We start from the raw sequence: 20,077 nt of genomic DNA on the forward strand, positions 1-20,077 counted from the left end.
CCCCCCACCCCATCATGGGACCCCCATTGTGGGACCCCCACCCACCTCAAATGAATCCTCCGGGTCCTCCTCCTCCTTCTCCTCCTCCTTCTCTTCTGCTTCTTCTTCTTCAATGTGACAGCTCTGTGGGGAGGGGCACAATGGGGTGGGGGTCCCACAATGGGGTAGGGGTCCCACAAAGAGGTCCCACAATGGGGTGGGGGTCCCACAATGCGGTGGGGGTCCCATGATGGGGTGGGGGTCCCACAATGAGGTGGGGGGTCCCACAAAGGGGTCCTGCAATGGGGTGGGGGGTCCCACAATGAGGTGGGGGTCCCACAATGGGTTGGGGGTCCCACAAAGGGGTCCAGCAATGGGATAGGGGTCCCACAGTGGGGTTACATGATGGGGTAGGGGTCCCAAAATTGGGTCCCACAATGGGTTGGGGGTCCCACAACAGGGTGGAGGTCCCATGATGGGGTGGAGGTCCCATGATGGGGTCCCACAATGGGGTGGGGGTCCCATGATGGGGTGGGGGTCCCACAATGGGGTGGGGGTCCCACCTTGGCCATAATCCCCGCGTACGCCATGTACAGGTGGTCCTTCTCCAACTTGCTGTGGGGCAGAAGCAGGGTGGGCTCAGTGGGGCAGACCCCCACTTGGGGGTCACACACCCCCCCACCCCCCACCCTCTTTTTCTCTGGGGGTAGGGGTCACACAATGGGGTGGGGTCCCTATAATGGGGTGGGGGTCCCACACTGGGATGGTGGTCCCACAATGGGGTGGGATTCCATGATAGGGTGGGGGTTGCAAAAAGGGTTGGGGGTCCCTATAATGGGGTGGGGTCCCACAAAGGGATGGGTGTCCCATGATGGGGTGGGGGTCCCACATTGGGGTGGGGGTCCCTACAATGGGGTGGGGGGTCCCATGGTGGGGTGGGGGTGGCACAATGGGGTGGAGGTTGTAAGATGGGGTGGGGGTCCCACTCTAGGATGGGGATCCCACAATGAGGTGGTGTCCCACGATGGGATGGGGTCCCTACAATGGGGTGGGGGTCCCACACTGTGCTGGGGGTCTCTCCCCCCTTTTAATTTGGGTGGGGGTCCCACAATGGGGTGGGGGTCTCCCCCCTTTTAGTTGGGGTGGGGGTCCCACACTGTGCTGGGGGTCTCCCCCCCTTTTAATTGGGGTGGGGGTCCCACACTGTGCCGGGTCTCCCCCCCTTTTAATTGGGGTGGGGGTCCCACACTGTGCTGGGGGTCTCCCCCCTTTTAATTGGGGTGGGGGTCCCACACTGTGCTGGGTCTCCCCCCCTTTTAATTGGGGTGGGGGTCCCACACTGTGCCGGGTCTCCCCCCCTTTTAATTGGGGTGGGGGTCCCACCTCTTCTCGGTCAGCGCGGTGCGGCTGAAGTGCAGGATGAGCTGATGCAGCGGGTCCGGCTTCTTGTCCTTCTCCTCCTCCTCCTCCTCTTCCTCCTCCCCCGATTTCTATGGGGCCCACACCTCAACATTGGGCCGACCCTATAGACCCCCCCCCAAGTCATAAGACCCCCCCGGCCCTATGGGGCAGCCCCACACCCACCGCCAGGTCGTCGATCATGCGGTCCTCAAAGGGATGCTCCTCTGTCACCAGCCACTGCAGCTTGTAGGCCTCCAGGAACATATTGCACGCACGGTGCCTTAAAGGGGGGGGGGGGCAGTTAGATCCCAGTTGGATCCCAGTTGGATCCCGGTTAGATCCCAGTTAGATCCCAGTCAGATCCCGGTTGGATCCCAGTTGGATCCCAGTCAGATCCCAGTCGGATCCCGGTTGGATCCCGGTTGGATCCCAGTTAGATCCCAGTCGGATCCCGGTCGGATCCCGGTCGGATCCTGGTTGGATCCCGATTGGATCCCAGTCGGATCCCAGTCGGATCCCAGTTGGATCCCAGTTGGATCCCGGTTGGATCCCGGTTAGATCCCAGTTAGATCCCAGTTGGATCCCGATTGGATCCCGATTGGATCCCGGTTGGATGCCAGTTGGATCCCAGTTAGATCCCAATTGGATCCCAGTTGGATCCCAGTTAGATCCCAGTTGGATGCCAGTTGGATCCCGGTCAGATCCCAGTTGGATCCCAGATAGATCCCAGTTGGATCCCAGTTGGATCCTGGTTGGATCCCGGTCGGATCCCGGTTGGATCCCAATTGGATCCCGGTTAGATCCCAATTGGATCCCGGTTGGATCCCAGTTGGATCCCAGTTGGATCCCGGTTGGATCCCGGTTGGATCCCGGTTGGATCCCAGTCGGATCCCAGTTAGATCCCGGTTGGATCCCAGTTGGATCCCAGTTGGATCCCAGTCAGATCCCGGTTGGATCCCAGTTGGATCCCAGTTGGATCCCGGTTGGATCCCGGTTAGATCCCGGTTGGATCCCGGTTAGATCCCGGTTGGATCCCGGTTGGATCCCAGTTAGATCCCGGTTGGATCCCGGTTGGATCCCGGTTGGATCCCGGTTAGATCCCGGTTGGATCCCGGTTGGATCCCAGTTAGATCCCGGTTGGATCCCAGTCGGATCCCGGTTGGATCCCGGTTGGATCCCAGTTGGATCTCGGTTGTATCCCAGTTGAATCCCAGTCAGATCCCAGTCGGATCCCAGATAGATCCCAGTTGGATCCCAGATAGATCCCAGTTGGATCCCAGTTGGATCCCAGATAGATCCCAGTTAGATCCCAATTGGATCCCAGTTGAATCCCGGTCAGATCCCAGTCGGATCCCAGATAGATCCCAGTTGGATCCCAGTTGGATCCCGGTTGGATCCCGGTTGGATCCCGGTTGGATCCCAATTGGATCCCAGTTGGATCCCAGATAGATCCCCGTTATTCCCAGTCAGATCCCAGTTGGATCCCAGTTCCCCCCAGTTGTTGGATCCCAATTAGGTCCCAGTTCCCCCCAGTTCCCCCCAGTTCCTCCCAGTTCCCCCCCAATCCCCCTTTGCCCCCAGCCCCACCTGGGCAGGTTGTATAACGGCGTCATCCTGAAGCAGGCGACCACGGCTCGGCGCCGCTGCTTGGACAGCAGCTTGTGCCACACGGCCTTCTTGGACTTGTAGGGGTGCTCCGTCTTATGGGGGGGAAGGCAATGGGGTCACACCTAAAGGGAACCCCAAGGACCCCCAGGGACCCCCAAGGACCCCATACACCCCCCCAGGACCCCTCAATCCCCCCCAACCCTCAATACATCCCCCCCAAGACTCCCTCCTCCCCCCTCAGTCCCCCCAACATCCCTCCCTAGACCCCTCAATCCCCCCCAACCCCCATATATCCCCCCCATCTGCCCCCCAAGGACCCCTCAATTCCCCCCCCAAAACCCCCCATATCTCCCCCCAGAACCCCTCAATCCCCCCCCTATATCCCCCCTATATCCCCCCCAGGACCCCTCAATTCCCCCCAAAACCCCCCATATCTCCCCCCAGAACCCCTCAATCCCCCCTATCCACCCCCCAGGACCCCTCAATTGCCCCCCAACCCCCCATACATCCCCCCCCAGGATCCCTCAATCCCCCCTATATCCCCCCAAGACCCCTCATTCCCCCCCTATCCCTCCCCAGGACCCCTCAATCCCCCCATATCTCCCCCCAGGACCCCTCAATCCCCCCCAGGACCCCTCAATCCCCCCCAGGACCCCTCAATCCCCCCATATCTCCCCCCAGGACCCCTCAATCCCCCCCAGGACCCCTCAATCCCCCATATCCCCACCCCCCCATGGCCCCCCACCTGCTCCAGGTGATAGAGCACAGCCGACACCTCCTGGACCCTCCTGACGATCTTTTCGGGGCTGTCCGAGTCCTCGGCCCGTCCGGCCATTGCCCGGTACAGAGCCAGCTGCCAGCGCATGGACGACGAGTTCTCACACTATGGGGGCAGTTATGGGGTCAGTGGGGGGGTTATGGGGTTGGGGGGGTTATGGGGTCAGGGGGGTTATGGGGTCGGGGGGGTTATGGGGTCAGGGGGGTTATGGGGTCGGGGGGGTTATGGGGTCGGGGGGGTTATGGGGTCAGGGGGGTTATGGGGTTGGGGGGCTTATCAGCTGCCAGCTCATAGACGACGAGTTCTCACACTATGGGGGCAGTTATGGGGTCAGTGGGGGGGTTATGGGGTGGGGGGGGTTATGGGGTTGGGGGGATTATGGGGTCAGGGGGGTTATGGGGTCGGGGGCGGGGTTATGGGGTTGGGGGTGTTATCAGCTGCCAGAGCATGGACGACGAGTTCTCACACTATGGGGGGAGTTATGGGGTCAATGGGGGGGTTATGGGGTTGAGGGGAGTTATGGGGTTGGGGGGGGGTTATGGGATCGGGGGTGTTATCAGCTGCCAGCGCATGGACGATGAATTCTCACACTCTGGGGGGAGTTATGGGGTCAATGGGGGGATAAGGGGTTGGGGGGGTGGTTATGGGGTCAGGGGGGTTATGGGGTCAGGGGGGTTATGGGTTCGGGGGGGGTTATGGGATCGGGGATGTTATCAGCTGCCAGCGCATGGACGATGAGTTCTCACACTATGGGGGGAGTTATGGGGTCAATGGGGGGGTTATGGGGTTGGGGGGGGATTACGGGGCTGGGGGGGGTTATGGGGTTGGGGGGGGTTATCAGCTGCCAGCGCATGGACGACGAGTTCTCACACTATGGGGGCAGTTATGGGGTCAGTGGGGGGGTTATGGGGTCAGGGGGGTTATGGGGTCAATGGGGGGGTTATGGGGCTGGGTGGGGTTATGGGGTCAGTGGGGGGTTATGGGGTCAGAGGAGGGGATATGGGGTCTGGGGGGGGTTTGGGGTCAGGGTTTAAGGGGTCAAGGGGGGGGTTAGAGATTTGGGGACTCATTGGGATACATTGGGGCACTTTGGGGTCACTTTGGGGTCCCATTGGGGTCCCATTGCTGCCCCCCCTCACCTTGCCCTGCAGGTGCAGGTTGTTATTCAGGCACTCCCGAACCTCCTCGTCAGTGTCCTTCTATGGGGAGAAAGGGGACAGAGCACCTCAATGGCCGCCCCACTGCTATGTGCCCCCATAGGTCCCTATATGTCCCATATGTCCCCATATGTCCCGTAGGTCCCTATATGCCCCTATATGTCTCATAGGTCCCTATATCCCCCCATAGGTCCCTATATGTCCCTATATGCCCCCATAGGTCCCTATATGTCCCATAGGTCCCTATATGCCCCTATATGTCCCTATATGTCCCATAGGCCCCCATATGCCCCTATATGTCCTATATGCCCCACCATGGTGTAGCGGCTCTTGGCGAGTGCGATGAGCTCCTGGTCGGTGGGGGTGCACATGCATTGGGATGGAGGGCAGCCCCATAGGTCCCTATATGCCCCCATATGTCCCCATATACCCCTATATACCCCCATAGGTCCCTATATGCCCCTATATGTCCCCATATGCCCCTATATATCCCATATATCCCCATATGGCCCACCATGGCGTAGCGGCTCTTGGCCAGCGCGATGAGCTCCTGGTCGGTGGGCGCGCACATGCATTGGGATGGAGGGCAGCCCCATAGGTCCCTATATATCCCTATATATCCCATATGCCCCTATATGTCCCCATATGCCCCTATATATCCCATATATCCCTATATGTCCCACCATGGCGTATCGGCTCTTGGCCAGCGCGATGAGCTCCTGGTCGGTGGGCGCGCACATGCATTGGGATGGAGGGCAGCCCCATAGGTCCCTATATATCCCTATATACCCCCATATATCCCTATATATCCCATATATCCCCATATGTCCCACCATGGCGTATCGGCTCTTGGCCAGTGCGATGAGCTCCTGGTCGGTGGGGCTGCACATGTTGAGGCCGATGGGCAGCCCCATAGGTCCCTATATATCCCATATATCCCTATATGTCCCTATATATCCCTATATTGCCCCACCATGGCGTATCGGCTCTTGGCCAGCGCGATGAGCTCCTGGTCGCTGGGGCTGCACATGTTGAGGCCGATGGGCAGCATCTTCTTCAGGGTGGCCACAATCAGTGACGTGTGCACCGAGTAACGGTCACCGCGGCGCTTCTTCTTGGTGCGCTCCTGCTCCGAGCCCCCACCCTGATAACGGGGGAGAAACAGCCAATGGGGGGAGAGAACGGGGAGAGCACAGCCAATGGGGGAAGAGCACAGCCAATGGGGGGAGAGAACAGGGAGAGCACAGCCAATGGGGGGAGAGCATGGGGACTGCACAGCCAATGGGGGGACAGCTGGGGGAGAGCACAGCCAATGGGGGGAGAGCACGGGGAGAGTACAGCCAATGGGGGGACAGCTGGGGGAGAGCACAGCCAATGGGGGGAGATCTGAGCCAATAGGGGGACGGCTGGGGGATATGAGAGCCAATGGGGGGAGAGCACGGGGAGAGCACAGCCAATGGGGGGAGAGCATGGGGAGAGCACAGCCAATGAGGGGAGAGCAGGGGAGGATCTGAGCCAATGGGGGGACAGCTGGGGGAGAGCAGAGCCAATGGGGGGACAGCAGGGGGATATGAGAACCAATGGGGGGACGGCAGGGGGAGATCTGAGCCAATGGGGGGACAGCAGAGCCAACAGGGGGACAGCAGGGTGATATGAGAGCCAATGGGGGGACAGCTGGGGGAGATCTGAGCCAATGGGGGGACAGCAGAGCCAGTATGGGGGGACATCGGCCCCACAGCATGGGGTGAGCTCAGGGCCAAGACCCCCATCCTACAGCCATAGGGTGACAGCAATGGGGACAGCAATGGGGAGGAACCCCAAAGTGAGACCCCCACCCCAATGCTATGGGGTCAGAGGGGCCATGACCCCAAAGCTATAGGGCTGTGGGGTCCCCATAAGGCCTGGCTGAGGTAAACCCATAGGGCTGGATCTATGGGGTCCCATAGGGGCTGAGGTGACCCCATAGGGCTGGATCTATGGGGTCTCATAGGGGCTGAGGTGACCCCATAGGGCTGGATCTATGGGGTTCCATAGGGGCTGAGGTGACCCTATAGGGCTGGATCTATGGGGTCTCATAGGGGCTGAGGTGACCCTATAGGGCTGGATCTATGGGGTCTTTGGGGTCCCAGCGTGTGCCCCCATAGTGTGACCCTGCTAACCTGGCCGTCTCCGGACTGATGACAGAACCCACAGCGAAGGGCAGGAGAGAAGAGACAGTGTTAAGTTATGGGGTCAATAGGGACGAGGGGACACCAGGAGGATATAGGGGACGCCATGGGGATAATGGGATGGGGCAGGTTGGGGGGGGAGCAGTGGGGCGGGAGGGGAGGGTTGGGGGGCTGGGGTATGGGGTGGGTTGGGGTTGGAAGCAGGGGGGGGTTGGGGTGGGATATAGGGACATAGGATGGGATTTGGGGTGGGATATAGGGACATAGGATGGGATTTGGGGTGGGATATAGGGACATAGGATGGGATTATGGGGACACTGGGTGGGATCTGGGGGCACCAGGTGGGATTTGGGGTGGGATTTGGGGTCACTGGATGGGTTCTGGGGGCACCAGGTGGGGCTTGGGGGTTTCAGATGGGGTTTGGGGTGGGATATAGGGACATAGGATGGGATTATGGGGACACTGGGTGGGATTTGGGGGCACCAGGTGGGGTTTGGGGTGGGATATAGGGACATGGGATGGGATTTGGGGTGGGATATAGGGACATGGGATGGGATTTGGGGACATGGAATGGGATTAGGGGGTACCAGGTGGGATCTGGGGTGGGATATAGAGACATAGGATGGGATTATGGGGACACTGGGTGGGATTTGGGGGCTCCAGGTGGGATTAAGGGTGGGATATAGGGACACCGGGTGGGTTTTGGGGTGGTTGAGGGGTTAATGGGCACCAGGTGGGTTTTGGGGTGGGATATAGGGACATAGGATGGGATTATAGGGACATGGGATGGGATTATAGGGACACTGGGTGGGATTTGGGGGCACCAGGTGGGATCTGGGGTGGGATATAGGGTCATGGGATGGGATATAGGGACATGGAATGGGATTCGGGGGCACCAGATTTGGGGCTGTTTTCGGGCTGTTTGGGGCTGATTTGGGGCTGTTTTAGGGTGGCTTTGGGGCTGGTTTGGGGCACTGTAGGGTCAGGGGTGATTTGGGGGCAGTTTTGGGGTGGATTTGGGGCGATTTTGGGGTGGATTTGGGTGGTTTTGGGGCGCACCTTGGCCATCTTGCTCTTGCTGTCGGCCGTCAGGAAGGACATGTTGTTGATCTCGTTCTGCACCACAAAGTTCTGCTCCTCGCGCTTAAAGTTCTGCAGGGGGGGACGGGACAGTGACCACAGGGACCCCATTGATCCCATTGATCCCAATGATCCCATTGAGCCCAATGACCCCATTGATCCCATTGATCCCATTGATCCCAATGATCCCAATGACCCCATTGATCCCATGGACCCCATTGATCCCATTGATCCCATGGACCCCACTGAGCCCCACTGAGCCCATTGATCCCATTGATCCCAATGACCCCATTGAGCCCAATGACCCCATTGATCCCATTGATCCCATTGATCCCAATGACCCCATTGATCCCAATGACCCCACTGGACCCATCGACCCCCATCAACCCCCATTGACCCCATTGAGCCCATTGACCCCATTGATCACACTGAACCCACTGACCCCATTGAGCCCATTGAACCCACTGATCCCATTGACCCCATGGACCCCACTGACCCTATTGACCCCCATTGATCCCACTGACCCCAGTGACTCCATTGTCCCCCCTGACCCCATTGAGCCCATTAAGATCATTGTCTCCACTGACCCCATCGACCCCCATTGACCCCACTGTCCCCGCTGACTCTATTGACCCCCATTGATCCCACTGACCCCACTGACCCCATCAGCCCCATTGACCACCATTGACCCCACTGTCCCCATCTTCCCCACTGACCCCATTGACCACCACTGACCCCATCATCCCCCCCCAATGTCCCCATATTCCCCCCCCATAACGTCCCCCCGCCACTCACATGTGATTTGGACCAATAGATGAAGACCTCTCCCACCATCCGGAACAGCTCCTCCGCGTCCGCGTTGGGCTCCGTCAGCCACTTGGCCCTGGACCCACAGACACCGTCACCCCATTGACACCCCACAACCCCCACAGACCCACTGATGTCCCCACAGCCCCAATGATGTCCCCATGGTCACCATCAGCCCCACTGATGTCCACACGGCCCCATTGATGTCCCATGGCCACCACCAGCCCCAATGATCCCCCCCCACAGCCCCACTGATGTCCCCCACAGCCCCATAGACATTCCACATCTCCACTGACGTCCCCACATCCTCACTGACCCCATAGACATCCCATGGCCACCATCAGCCCCATAGACATCCCCACATCCCCACAGCCCCATAGATACCCCCATGGTCCCCATCAGCCCCATAGACATCCCATGGCCACCATCAGCCCCATAGACACCCCCACATCCCCACAGATCCCCCCACAGCCCCACTGATGTCCCCCACATCCCCATAGACACCCCCACAGCTCCCCCCACAGCCCCATTGACATCCCCACACCCCCACAGCCCCATAGACACCCCCACAGCCCCACAGACATCCCCACAGCCCCAATGACACCCCTAGACACCCCCACAGTCCCACACCCCCACAGCCCCATAGACATCCCATGGCCACCATCAGCCCCATAGACACCCCCACATCCCCACTGCTCCCCCCACAGCCCCATAGACAACCCCCCATCCCCACAGCCCCATAGACACCCCCATGGTCCCCATCAGCCCCATAGACATCCCACGGTCCCCATCAGCCCCATAGACATCCCATGGCCACCATCATCCCCATAGACACCCCCACAGCCCCACAGCTCCCCCCACAGCCCCATAGACATCCCATGGTCACTATCAGCCCCATAGACACCCCCACATCCCCACAGCTCCCCCCACATCCCCATAGACATCCCCACACCCCCACAGCCCCATAGACATCCCATGGCCACCATCAGCCCCATAGCCACCCCCCCATCCCCACAGCTCCCCCCACAGCTCCATAGACACCCCCACAGCCCCATAGACACCCCATGGCCACCATCAGCCCCATAGACACCCCACGGCCACCATCAGCCCCATAGACACCCCATGGCCACCATCAGCCCCATAGACACCCCACGGCCACCATCAGCCCCACAGCCACCCCCCCCACCCCCTGTGCTCCCCCGCACTGACCGGCTGTTGTCGACGTAGCGGATGAGCAGCGGGTAGAGCGCGTACAGGTCGCGGCAGAGCACGGAGAACTCGTCGCGGATCAGCAGCTCCGCGTCCTCCGCCTCGGCCTTGGCCTCCATGCGCAGCTGCTCCTCCTCCGACACCACCTTCCCCGCCCTCTTCTTCAGCTTCTCCATCGTGGGGATGAAGTGGGTCCGCAGCAGCTCAGGTTTGGCCTTGCTGACGATGGGCTGAGCGAACACTGTGGGGTGGAGGTGGGGGTGCTATGGGGCCAATGGGGCCGAGAGCAGCAGGGTGTGATAGGGTACAAACGGGACCCAAACAGAACCACCAGGATCCATCAGGAACCACCAAGACACCCCAAGACCCATCAGAACCCATCAGAACCCAACCAGCATACCCCAGGACCCATCAGAACTCAATCAGGACCCATCAGAACCCAACCAAGACACCCCAAGACCCATCAGAACTCAAGCAGGAACCACCAGGATCCACCAGGAACCAACCAGGATCCACCAAGACACAACCAGGACCCATCAGAACCCACCAGAACCCAACCAAGACCACCTCAACCACCACCCAACCCCCCAACACCACCCGATGACACATCAGAACCAACCAGGACACCCCAGGACCCAACAGAACCCAACTGAACCCATGAGAACCCAACCAAGACCACCTCAACCCCCCAAAAACCACCCCAGGACCCATCAGAACCCATCAGAACCCAACCAGGACACCCCAGGACCCTTCAGAACCCATCAGAACCCAACCAGGACACCCCAGGACCCATCAGAACCCAACCAGGACACCCCAGGACCCTTCAGAACCCATCAGAACCCAACCAGGACACGCCAGGACCCATCAGGACCCATCAGAACCCATCAGAACCCAACCAGAACACCCCAGAACCCATCAGACCCCAACCAGGACACCCCAGGACCCATCAGACCCCAACCAAGACCACCTCAACCCCCCCAAAACCACCCCAGGACCCATCAGAACCCAACCAGGACACGCCAGGACCCATCAGAACCCAACAGAACCCAACCAGGACACCCCAGGACCCATCAGAACCCAACCAGGACACCCCAGGACCCATCAGGACCCACCAGACCCCAACCAAGACCACCTCCCCCCCCACCCCCATCCCCCCAACCCACCCGCCAGGCGTTTCATCCAGGACGCCTCATCGATGCCCAGGTTGTTGACCACGATGCGCAGGATGTTGCCCAGCAGCGCGTTGAGGTGCTGCCCGGTGACGGCGGTGGCCCACGGCCCCTGGGGGCAGTTGTCGGGACCCCGCTCCCACCATCGGGGTAAATAATTGCACAGCATGGGGAGGGTCACCTCGATGACGTGGGGCATCTCCGTGTATCGGGCACCGGACTCGGCCAAGCCCCCGATGTCCTTCATCAGACGGTCCAGGTCCGGGATGTCGGGGCACATCTCCTCAACGTGGCTTGGGAGGCCGAGGACTGACGTGGGAACAAGGAGGGGGGGTTGGGGGGCACGAGGGTGGGGGGATGTGAGGACACAGGGTTGGGGATGGGGGCACCCAGTGATGGGATCCTATAGATGGGGATGGATGGGGTGGATGGAATGGGATGGGATGGGATGGGATGGGATGGGATGGGATGGGATGGGGATGGGATGGGGATGGGGATGGGATGGGGATGAGATGGGATGGATGATGGATGGGATGGGGATGGGATGGGGATGGGATGGGGATGGGATGGGATGGGATGGGATGGGATGGGATGGGATGGGATGGGGTGGGGTGGGGTGGGATGGATGGGATGGATTGGGATGGATTGGGATGGGATGGGGATGGGATGGGATGGGATGGCGATGGGACGGGAGGGGACGGGAGGGGACGGGAGGGGATGGGATGGGGATGGGGATGGGGATGGGATGGGATGGGATGGGATGGGATGGGATGGGATGGGATGGGATGGGATGGGATGGGATGGGATGGGGATGGGATGGGGATGGGATGTATGGGATGGGATGTATGGGATGGGATGTATGGGATGGGATGGGATGTATGGGATGGGATGGGATGGGATGGATGATGGATGGGATGGGATGGGGATGGGATGGGGATGGGATGGGGATGGGATGGGATGGGATGGGGACGAGATGGATGGGATGGGATGGGATGGGATGGGATGGGATGGGGACGAGATGGATGGGATGGGATGGGATGAGGATGGGATGGGATGGGATGGGATGGGATGGGATGGGATGGGATGGATGGGATGGGATGGGATGGGATGAGGATGGGATGGGATGGGGATGGGATGGGGATGGGGATGGGATGGGGATGGGATGGGATGGGATGGGGATGGGATGGGATGGGATGGGATGGGATGGGATGGATGGGATGGGATGGGATGGGATGGGATGGGATGGGATGGGATGGGATGGGGATGGGATGGGATGGGGATGGGATGGGGATGGGGATGGGATGGGGATGGGATGGGATGGGGATGGGATGGGATGGATGATGGATGGGATGGGATGGGGATGGGATGGGGATGGGATGGGATGGGGATGGGATGGGATGGGATGGGATGGGATGGGGACGAGATGGATGGGATGGGATGGGATGGGATGGATGGGATGGGATGGGATGGGATGGGATGGGATGGGATGAGGATGGGATGGGATGGGATGAGGATGGGATGGGATGGGGATGGGATGGGATGATGATGGGATGGGATGGATGATGGACTGGGATGGGATGGGATGGGATGGGGATGGATGGGATGGGATGGGATGGGGATGGGATGGGGATGGGATGGGATGGATTGGGATGGATTGGGATGGGATGGGATGGGATGGATGGGATGGGGGGTCTATGGGGTGGGGGGGGGTCACTCACTGGCTCTTTCTCGGGGCGATTTGGTGCTGTAGACGGAGCAGGGGTTGAACTCATTGAGCTGAGGCTCCAAAAACGCCACCGGCATCGCGGCCGCCAGCCGGGACAGGCACTCCCCCAATGCTGGGCGCTGCCTGGGGGGCAACGGGGACCCATAAGGAAACACCGCCCCATATATGGGACCCCCCCTTCATATAGGACCCCATAAAGAACCACTGCCCCATATATGGGACCATAAGGAACCACCGCCCCATATATGGGACTCCATGGGGACCCCATAAGGACCCACTGTCCTATATATGGGACCCCCCCTGCATATGGGACCCCTTAAGGACCCACCACCCCACATATGGGACCCCATAAGGACCCACTGCCCCACATATGGGACCCCATAAGGACCCACCACCCCACATATGGGACCCCATAAGGACCCACCGCCCCACATATGGGACCCCATAAGGACCCCCCCCACCTCTCCACGTAGGGGTTCCTGGTGGTGCCCAGGGAGTAGATGCTGCACAGGATGCGGTAACACGAGACCTGCACGTCGTCCACTGCGGGACAGAGCACAGTGACCCCAAAGTGAGCCCAAAGAGACCCCAAAGTGACCCCAAAGTGACCCCAAAGAGACCCCAAAGTGAGCCCAAAGTGACCCCAAAGTGAGCCCAAAGAGACCCCAAAGTGACCCCAAAGTGACCCCAAAGAGACCCCAAAGTGACCCCAAAGTGAGCCCAAAGAGACCCCAAAGTGACCCCCCATCGCCCCCTATTGCCCTCCATCTCCCCTTATATCCCATTGCCCCCTATTGCCCCCATTGCCCCCCATCTCCCCTTATATCCCATTGCCCCCCATTACCCCCCATCTCCCCCTACATCCCATTGCCCCCCATTACCCCCCATCTCCCCCTACATCCCATTGCCCCACATTGCCCCCATCTCCCCTTATATCCCATTGCCCCCTATTGCCCCTCATATCCCATTGCCCTCTGTTGCCCCTATATCCCCCCACCCCCCATTCCCCCCCATTGCCCCCCATCTCCCCCTATACCCTCCTCATCTCCCCTTATACCCCCCCTATCTCCCCCTATACCCCCCCATCTCCCCCTATACCCCCCTCATCTCCCCCTATACTCCCCCATCTCCCCCTATACCCCCCCTATCTCCCCTTATACCCCCCCCATCTCCCTCTATATCCCCCCATCTCCCCCTATACCCCCCCCATCTCCCTCTATACCCCCCCATCTCCCCCTATACCTCCCCCATTTCCCCCTATACCCCCCCATCTCCCCCAATACCCCCCTCATCTCCCCCCATTGCCCCTATATGCCCCCATATCCCCCTATACCCCCCCTATTCCCCCCATCTCCCCCATACCCCCCATATCTCACATATCACATCGTCCCCAAACTGGTGCTGCGCGATGTGCTCAAACAGGGACGTCAGGACGGGCATATCCCCACTGCCTCCCATCTCCCCCTATCCCCCCCCATCTCCCCTTATACCCCCCCCATATCCCCCTATACCCCCCCTATCTCCCCTTATACCCCCCCCACGTCCCCTACACCCCCCCATCTCCCCCTATACCCCCCCATCTCCCCCTATATCCCCCCATTTCCCCCTATACCCCCCTCATCTCCCCTTATACCCCCCCATCTCCCTCTATACCCCCCCATCTCCCTCTATACCCCCCCATCTCCCCCTATATCCCCCCATATCCCCCATACCCCCCCCATACCCCCCATATCTCACATATAACGTCGTCCCCAAACTGGTGCTGTGCGATGTGCTCAAACAGTGACGTCAGGACGGGCATATCCCCACTGCCCCCCATTGCCCCTATATCCCCCCACTGCCCCCCATTGCCCCTATATCCCCTTCCCCCCATTGCCCCCTATTGCCCCATCTCCCCCATACCCCCATATCTCACATATCACATCATCCCCAAACTGGTGCTGCGCGATGTGCTCAAACAGGGACGTCAGGACGGGCATATCCCCATTGCTCCCCATCTCCCCTTCTATCCCATTGCCCCCCATTGCCCCCTATTGCCCCCATCTCCCCTTATACCCCCCCTATCTCCCCCTATACCCCCCCCATATCCCCCTATACCCCCCCATTTCCCCCTATACCCCCCCTATACCCCCCCTATCTCCCCCTATACCCCCCCATCTCCCCCTATACCCCCCCATCTCCCCCTATACCCCCCCCATACCCCCATATCTCACATATAACGTCGTCCCCAAACTGGTGCTGCGCAATGTGCTCAAACAGGGAGGTCAGGACGGGCATATCCCCACTGCCCCCCATTGCCCCTATATCCCCCCATTGCCCCCCATTGCCCCTATATCCCCTTCCCCCCATTGCCCCCTATTGCCCCATCTCCCCCATACCCCCCATATCTCACATATCACATCATCCCCAAACTGGTGCTGCGCGATGTGCTCAAACAGGGACGTCAGGACGGGCAGCAGCGCCACCGTGGTGTAGTTGATGTTCTGCGCCACCCCCTTGACCTGCGTGCGGCTCTGCGTCACCTTGCCCAGCTTCAGGTTCTCCACCATCTTCTCTATGTCCTCCGACGCGCTCTCGAAGAACGAGCGCAGCCCGGCCTTCACGATCTCGGGGCCGGACTTCATCACTGTCCTATGGGGCAATAAGGGGGGCTGACTTCAGCACTGTCCTATGGGGGGTAATGGGGGGTAATGGGGGGCAATGGGGTGTAATGGGGGGCCTGACTTCATCACTGTCCTATGGGGAGTAATGGGGGGTAATGGGGTAATGGGGGGCAATGGGGTGTAATGGGGGGCCTGACTTCATCACTGTCCTATGGGGGGTAATGGGGGGTAATGGGGTGTAATGGGGGGCCTGACTTCATCACTGCCCTATGGGGGGTAATGGGGTGTAATGGGGGGTAATGGGGTGTAAGGGGGGGTAATGGGGGGTAATGGGGGGCCTGACTTCATCACTGTCCTATGGGGCAATGGGGGTAATGGGGGGGCTGACTTCATCACTGTCCTATGGGGTAATGGGGGGTAATGGGGGGCTGACTTCATCACTGTCTTATGGGGCAATGGGGGGTAATGGGGTAATGGGGGCTAATGGGGGGTAATGGGGGGCCTGACTTCATCACTGTCCTATGGGGCAATGGGGGGTAATGGGGTAATGGGGGGGCTGACTTCATCACTGTCCTATGGGGTAATGGGGGCTAATGGGGTAATGGGGGGCAATGGGGTGTAATGGGGGGCCTGACTTCATCACTGTCCTATGGGGCAATGGGGTGTAATGGGGGGTAATGGGGTAATGGGGGGGTAATGGGGGGCCTGACTTCATCACTGTCCTATGGGGCAATAAGGGGGGCTGAATTCATCACTGTCCTATGGGGTAATGGGGAGGGGGTGATCAATATGGGGAGGGAGTGATCAATATGGGGAGGTACCGGGGTGATCATGGACACCAATGGGGGGTCAGTGTCAGGGTGGCTTTGGGATGACATTGGGGTGACATTGGGGTGACAGGAAGCCCCCTGCCCCCCCCAGGTCCCCATCCCACCTGGCATCCAGTGAGCGGGCCAAGATGTGCAGGCAGTTAACGACAGCTGGAGCATCAGTGCCTGGGGGGCAGAGATGGGGGGCAGCTGACATCAGTGGGGTGAGGTGACATCAATGGGGCCGCCCCCCATTACCCTCTATTGCCCCCTACCAGCCCCTTGTTGCCCCCCATTGCCCCCCTTACAGTCCCTTATTGCCCACCATTGCCCTCCATTCCCTCCTATTGCCCCCCATTCCCCCTCACTGCCCCCCTTACAGCCCCTTATTGCCCCCCATTGCCCCTCATTGCCCCCAATTGCCCCCCTTACAGCCCCTTATTGCCCCCCATTGCCCCCCATTTCCTCCCATTCCCTCCAATTGCCCCCCATTTCCTCCCATTGCCCCCCTTACAGCCCCTTATTGCCCCCCATTTCCTCCCATTCCCTCCCATTGCCCCCCATTGCTCCCCACTGCCCCCATTCCCCCTCATTGCCCCCTTACAGCCCCTTATTCCCCCCTATTGCCCCCCTTACAGCCCCTTATTGCCCCCCATTGCCCCCATTGCCCCCCTTACAGCCCCTTATTGCCCCCCATTGCCCCCTTACCAAAGAGAGTGACGCGATGGCGGACGAGTGCGGCCAGCTTGCAGAACAGACTGAGAAGGGGGGGGGGGGATCAATGGGGTGCCCCATAGAATGGGGTAGACCCCCAAATCCCCCCCTCTATGGGGCGGGGGACAGTGCCCCACACTTGGGGGTCCCACCTGGTGATCATCTCCTTCTCCTTGTTGGACGCGTGGCCGCCGCTGCCCAGCACTTTGGCTGGGGTGGAGAGGAAGTAGAGGCAGTGATTGTGGAAGTACTGGTTGATGAGGGGCAGCAGGATCTGGGGGGGGACATGTGGGGTCAGGGGGGCACGTGTGGGGCTGGGGGGCTGGGGGGATATTGGGGGAGTTTGTGGGGCTGGGGGGGATGTGGGGCTGGGGGATATTGGGAGGGTGTGTGGGGCTGGAGAGGGACACAGGGGGGATGATTATGGGGCTGGGGGGACATGTGGGGTCAAGGGGGGGGATGTGTGGGGCTGGGGGTGTGTGGGGTTGGGGGAGGGTGTGGGGCTGGAGGGGCAGGGATCCCAACATCCCCCACTGCCCCCAATTGAACCCACTGACCCTGATGTCCCCATATAACCCATAGACCCCCCCCAGACCCCATAGAACCCATATAACCCCCACAATCCTCATACAACCCCCCCAACCCCATATAACCCCCAGACCCCAAATAACCCATAGACCCCTCCAACCCCATATAACCCATAGACCACCCCACAGACCCCATAGAACCCCATTTTGGGGTCTCCCCCCACCCCATTTTGGGGTCCCCCCCCACCTTGGCGAAGAATTTGATCTCCTGTTCATGGGGCGACTTCTCCACGCGGCCGCTGCTCACCACAGCCTCTGGGGGGGGGACATTGGGGGTCCCTTATATACCCTAACCCTTATATACCATACCCTTATATACCCTAACCCTTATATACCATAACCCTTATATACCCTAACCCTTACATACCCTAACATACCCTAACCCAAACCCTTACATACCCTAACCCCTATATACCCTAACCCTTATATACCTTAACCATAACCCTTACATACCTACCCCTACCCCTGACCCTTATATACCCTAACCCTAATCTACCTACCCTACCCCTAATCCCAACCCCTATATACCCTGACCCTACCCCTACCCCTACCCCTTATATACCCACCCCTAACCCTTATATACCTTAACCCTAGCCCTTATATACCCTAACCCTACCCCTACCACCCTTATCCCTAACCCCCAATCTACCCTACCCCTACCCCTAATCCTAACCCTTATATACCCTGACCCTACCCTACCCCTAACCCTTATATACCCTAACCCTAACCCTTATATACCTTAACCCTAACCCTTATATACCCTAACTCTACCTCTACCCCTACCCCTAACCCCTAACCCTTATATACCTTACCCTAGCCCTTATATACCCTAACCCTAACCCTTATATACCCTAACCCCTAACCCTTATATACCCTAACTCTACCTCTATACCCTACCCCTAACCCCTAACCCTTATATACCTTAACCCTAGCCCTTATATACCCTAACCCTAACCCTTATATACCCTAACCCCTAACCCTTATATACCCTAACCCTAACCCTTATATACCTTAACCCTAACCCTTATATACCCTAACTCTACCTCTACCCCTACCCCTAACCCTTATATACCTTAACCCTAGCCCTTATATACCCTAACCCTAACCCTTATATACCCTAACCCCTAACCCTTATATACCTTAACCCTAACCCTTATATACCCTAACTCTACCTCTACCCCTACCCCTAACCCCTAACCCTTATATACCTTAACCCTAACCCTTATATACCCTAACCCCTAACCCTTATATACCTTAACTCTAACCCTTATATACCCTAACCCTAACCCTTATATACCCTAACCCCTAACCCTTATATACCTTAACCCTAACCCTTATATACCCTAACTCTACCTCTACCCCTACCCCTAACCCCTAACCCTTATATACCTTAACCCTAGCCCTTATATACCCTAACCCTAACCCTTATATACCCTAACCCCTAACCCTTATATACCTTAACCCTAACCCTTATATACCCTAACCCCTAACCCTTATATACCTTAACTCTAACCCTTATATACCCTAACCCCTAACCCTTATATACCCTAACCCCTAACCCTTATATACCTTAACTCTAACCCTTATATACCCTAACCCCTAACCCTTATATACCCTAACCCCTAACCCTTATATACCTTAACCCTAGCCCTTATATACCCTAACTCTACCTCTACCCCTTATATACCCTAACCCCAATCTACCCTACCCCTAATCCTAACACTTATATACCCCAACCTTAACCCTAACCCTTACATACCCTACCCCTTATATACCCTAATCCTAACCTACCCTACCCCTAATCCTAACCCTTATATACCCTAACTCTACCTCTACCCCTACCCCTTATATACCCTTATATACCCCAACGTACCCCACCCCTACCCCAACCCCTCCCTACCCCGTCCCCGCCGTTACCCAGGTGGGCGATGAACTCCTGTGAGATGTCCATCCATCGCAGCAGCTGCTGCAGGAACCCGTAAGCAAAGCGCTTCTCTATGGACGACGTGTCCAGCTCCATGTCCTTCAGCCCACTGCCATGGGGTGGGGACAGGAATAACCCAGAATGGGCAGGAATAGACCCAAAATGAGCAGGAATAGACCCCAAATGAGGAGAAATAGACCCAAAATGAGGAGAAATGACCCCAAATTGAGCAGAAATGATCCCAAAATGAACAGAAATAGACCCAAATTGAGGAGAAATAGACCCAAAGTGAGCAGAAATAGACCCAAAATGAGCAAGAATAGCCCCAAAATGAGCAGAAATGACCCCAAATGAGCAG

At 58.7% G+C, this 20,077-nt stretch overlaps 1 protein-coding gene across 1 annotated transcript in view; it reads right to left on the bottom strand.

Moving 5' to 3' along the window:
* LOC107307530 (ryanodine receptor 1-like) overlaps positions 1–19,852 on the bottom strand; it is a 33,529-nt gene extending 13,677 nt beyond the window's left edge. The window contains exons 1-21 of the mRNA XM_085534879.1: positions 19,713–19,852; positions 17,983–18,050; positions 17,361–17,482; positions 17,203–17,252; positions 16,620–16,680; positions 15,475–15,713; positions 13,544–13,625; positions 13,075–13,205; positions 11,351–11,665; positions 10,188–10,428; positions 8,967–9,054; positions 8,151–8,243; positions 7,083–7,097; positions 5,897–6,067; positions 4,906–4,965; positions 3,734–3,871; positions 2,968–3,080; positions 1,564–1,660; positions 1,363–1,469; positions 543–594; positions 46–123 (exon numbers count right to left, since the gene is read on the bottom strand). Of these exons, the coding sequence (XP_085391005.1) occupies positions 46–123; positions 543–594; positions 1,363–1,469; positions 1,564–1,660; positions 2,968–3,080; positions 3,734–3,871; positions 4,906–4,965; positions 5,897–6,067; positions 7,083–7,097; positions 8,151–8,243; positions 8,967–9,054; positions 10,188–10,428; positions 11,351–11,665; positions 13,075–13,205; positions 13,544–13,625; positions 15,475–15,713; positions 16,620–16,680; positions 17,203–17,252; positions 17,361–17,482; positions 17,983–18,050; positions 19,713–19,815 (2,424 nt within the window). The 5' untranslated portion in view covers positions 19,816–19,852. The remainder of the gene's footprint in view (positions 1–45; positions 124–542; positions 595–1,362; positions 1,470–1,563; positions 1,661–2,967; positions 3,081–3,733; positions 3,872–4,905; positions 4,966–5,896; positions 6,068–7,082; positions 7,098–8,150; positions 8,244–8,966; positions 9,055–10,187; positions 10,429–11,350; positions 11,666–13,074; positions 13,206–13,543; positions 13,626–15,474; positions 15,714–16,619; positions 16,681–17,202; positions 17,253–17,360; positions 17,483–17,982; positions 18,051–19,712) is intronic.
* Positions 19,853–20,077: the final 225 nt, after the last annotated feature.

This window comes from Coturnix japonica, unplaced genomic scaffold, assembly GCF_054131305.1.
Source record: "Coturnix japonica strain WE unplaced genomic scaffold, WE-NBRP24 Scf103, whole genome shotgun sequence".
Classification (NCBI taxonomy): domain Eukaryota; kingdom Metazoa; phylum Chordata; class Aves; order Galliformes; family Phasianidae; genus Coturnix; species Coturnix japonica.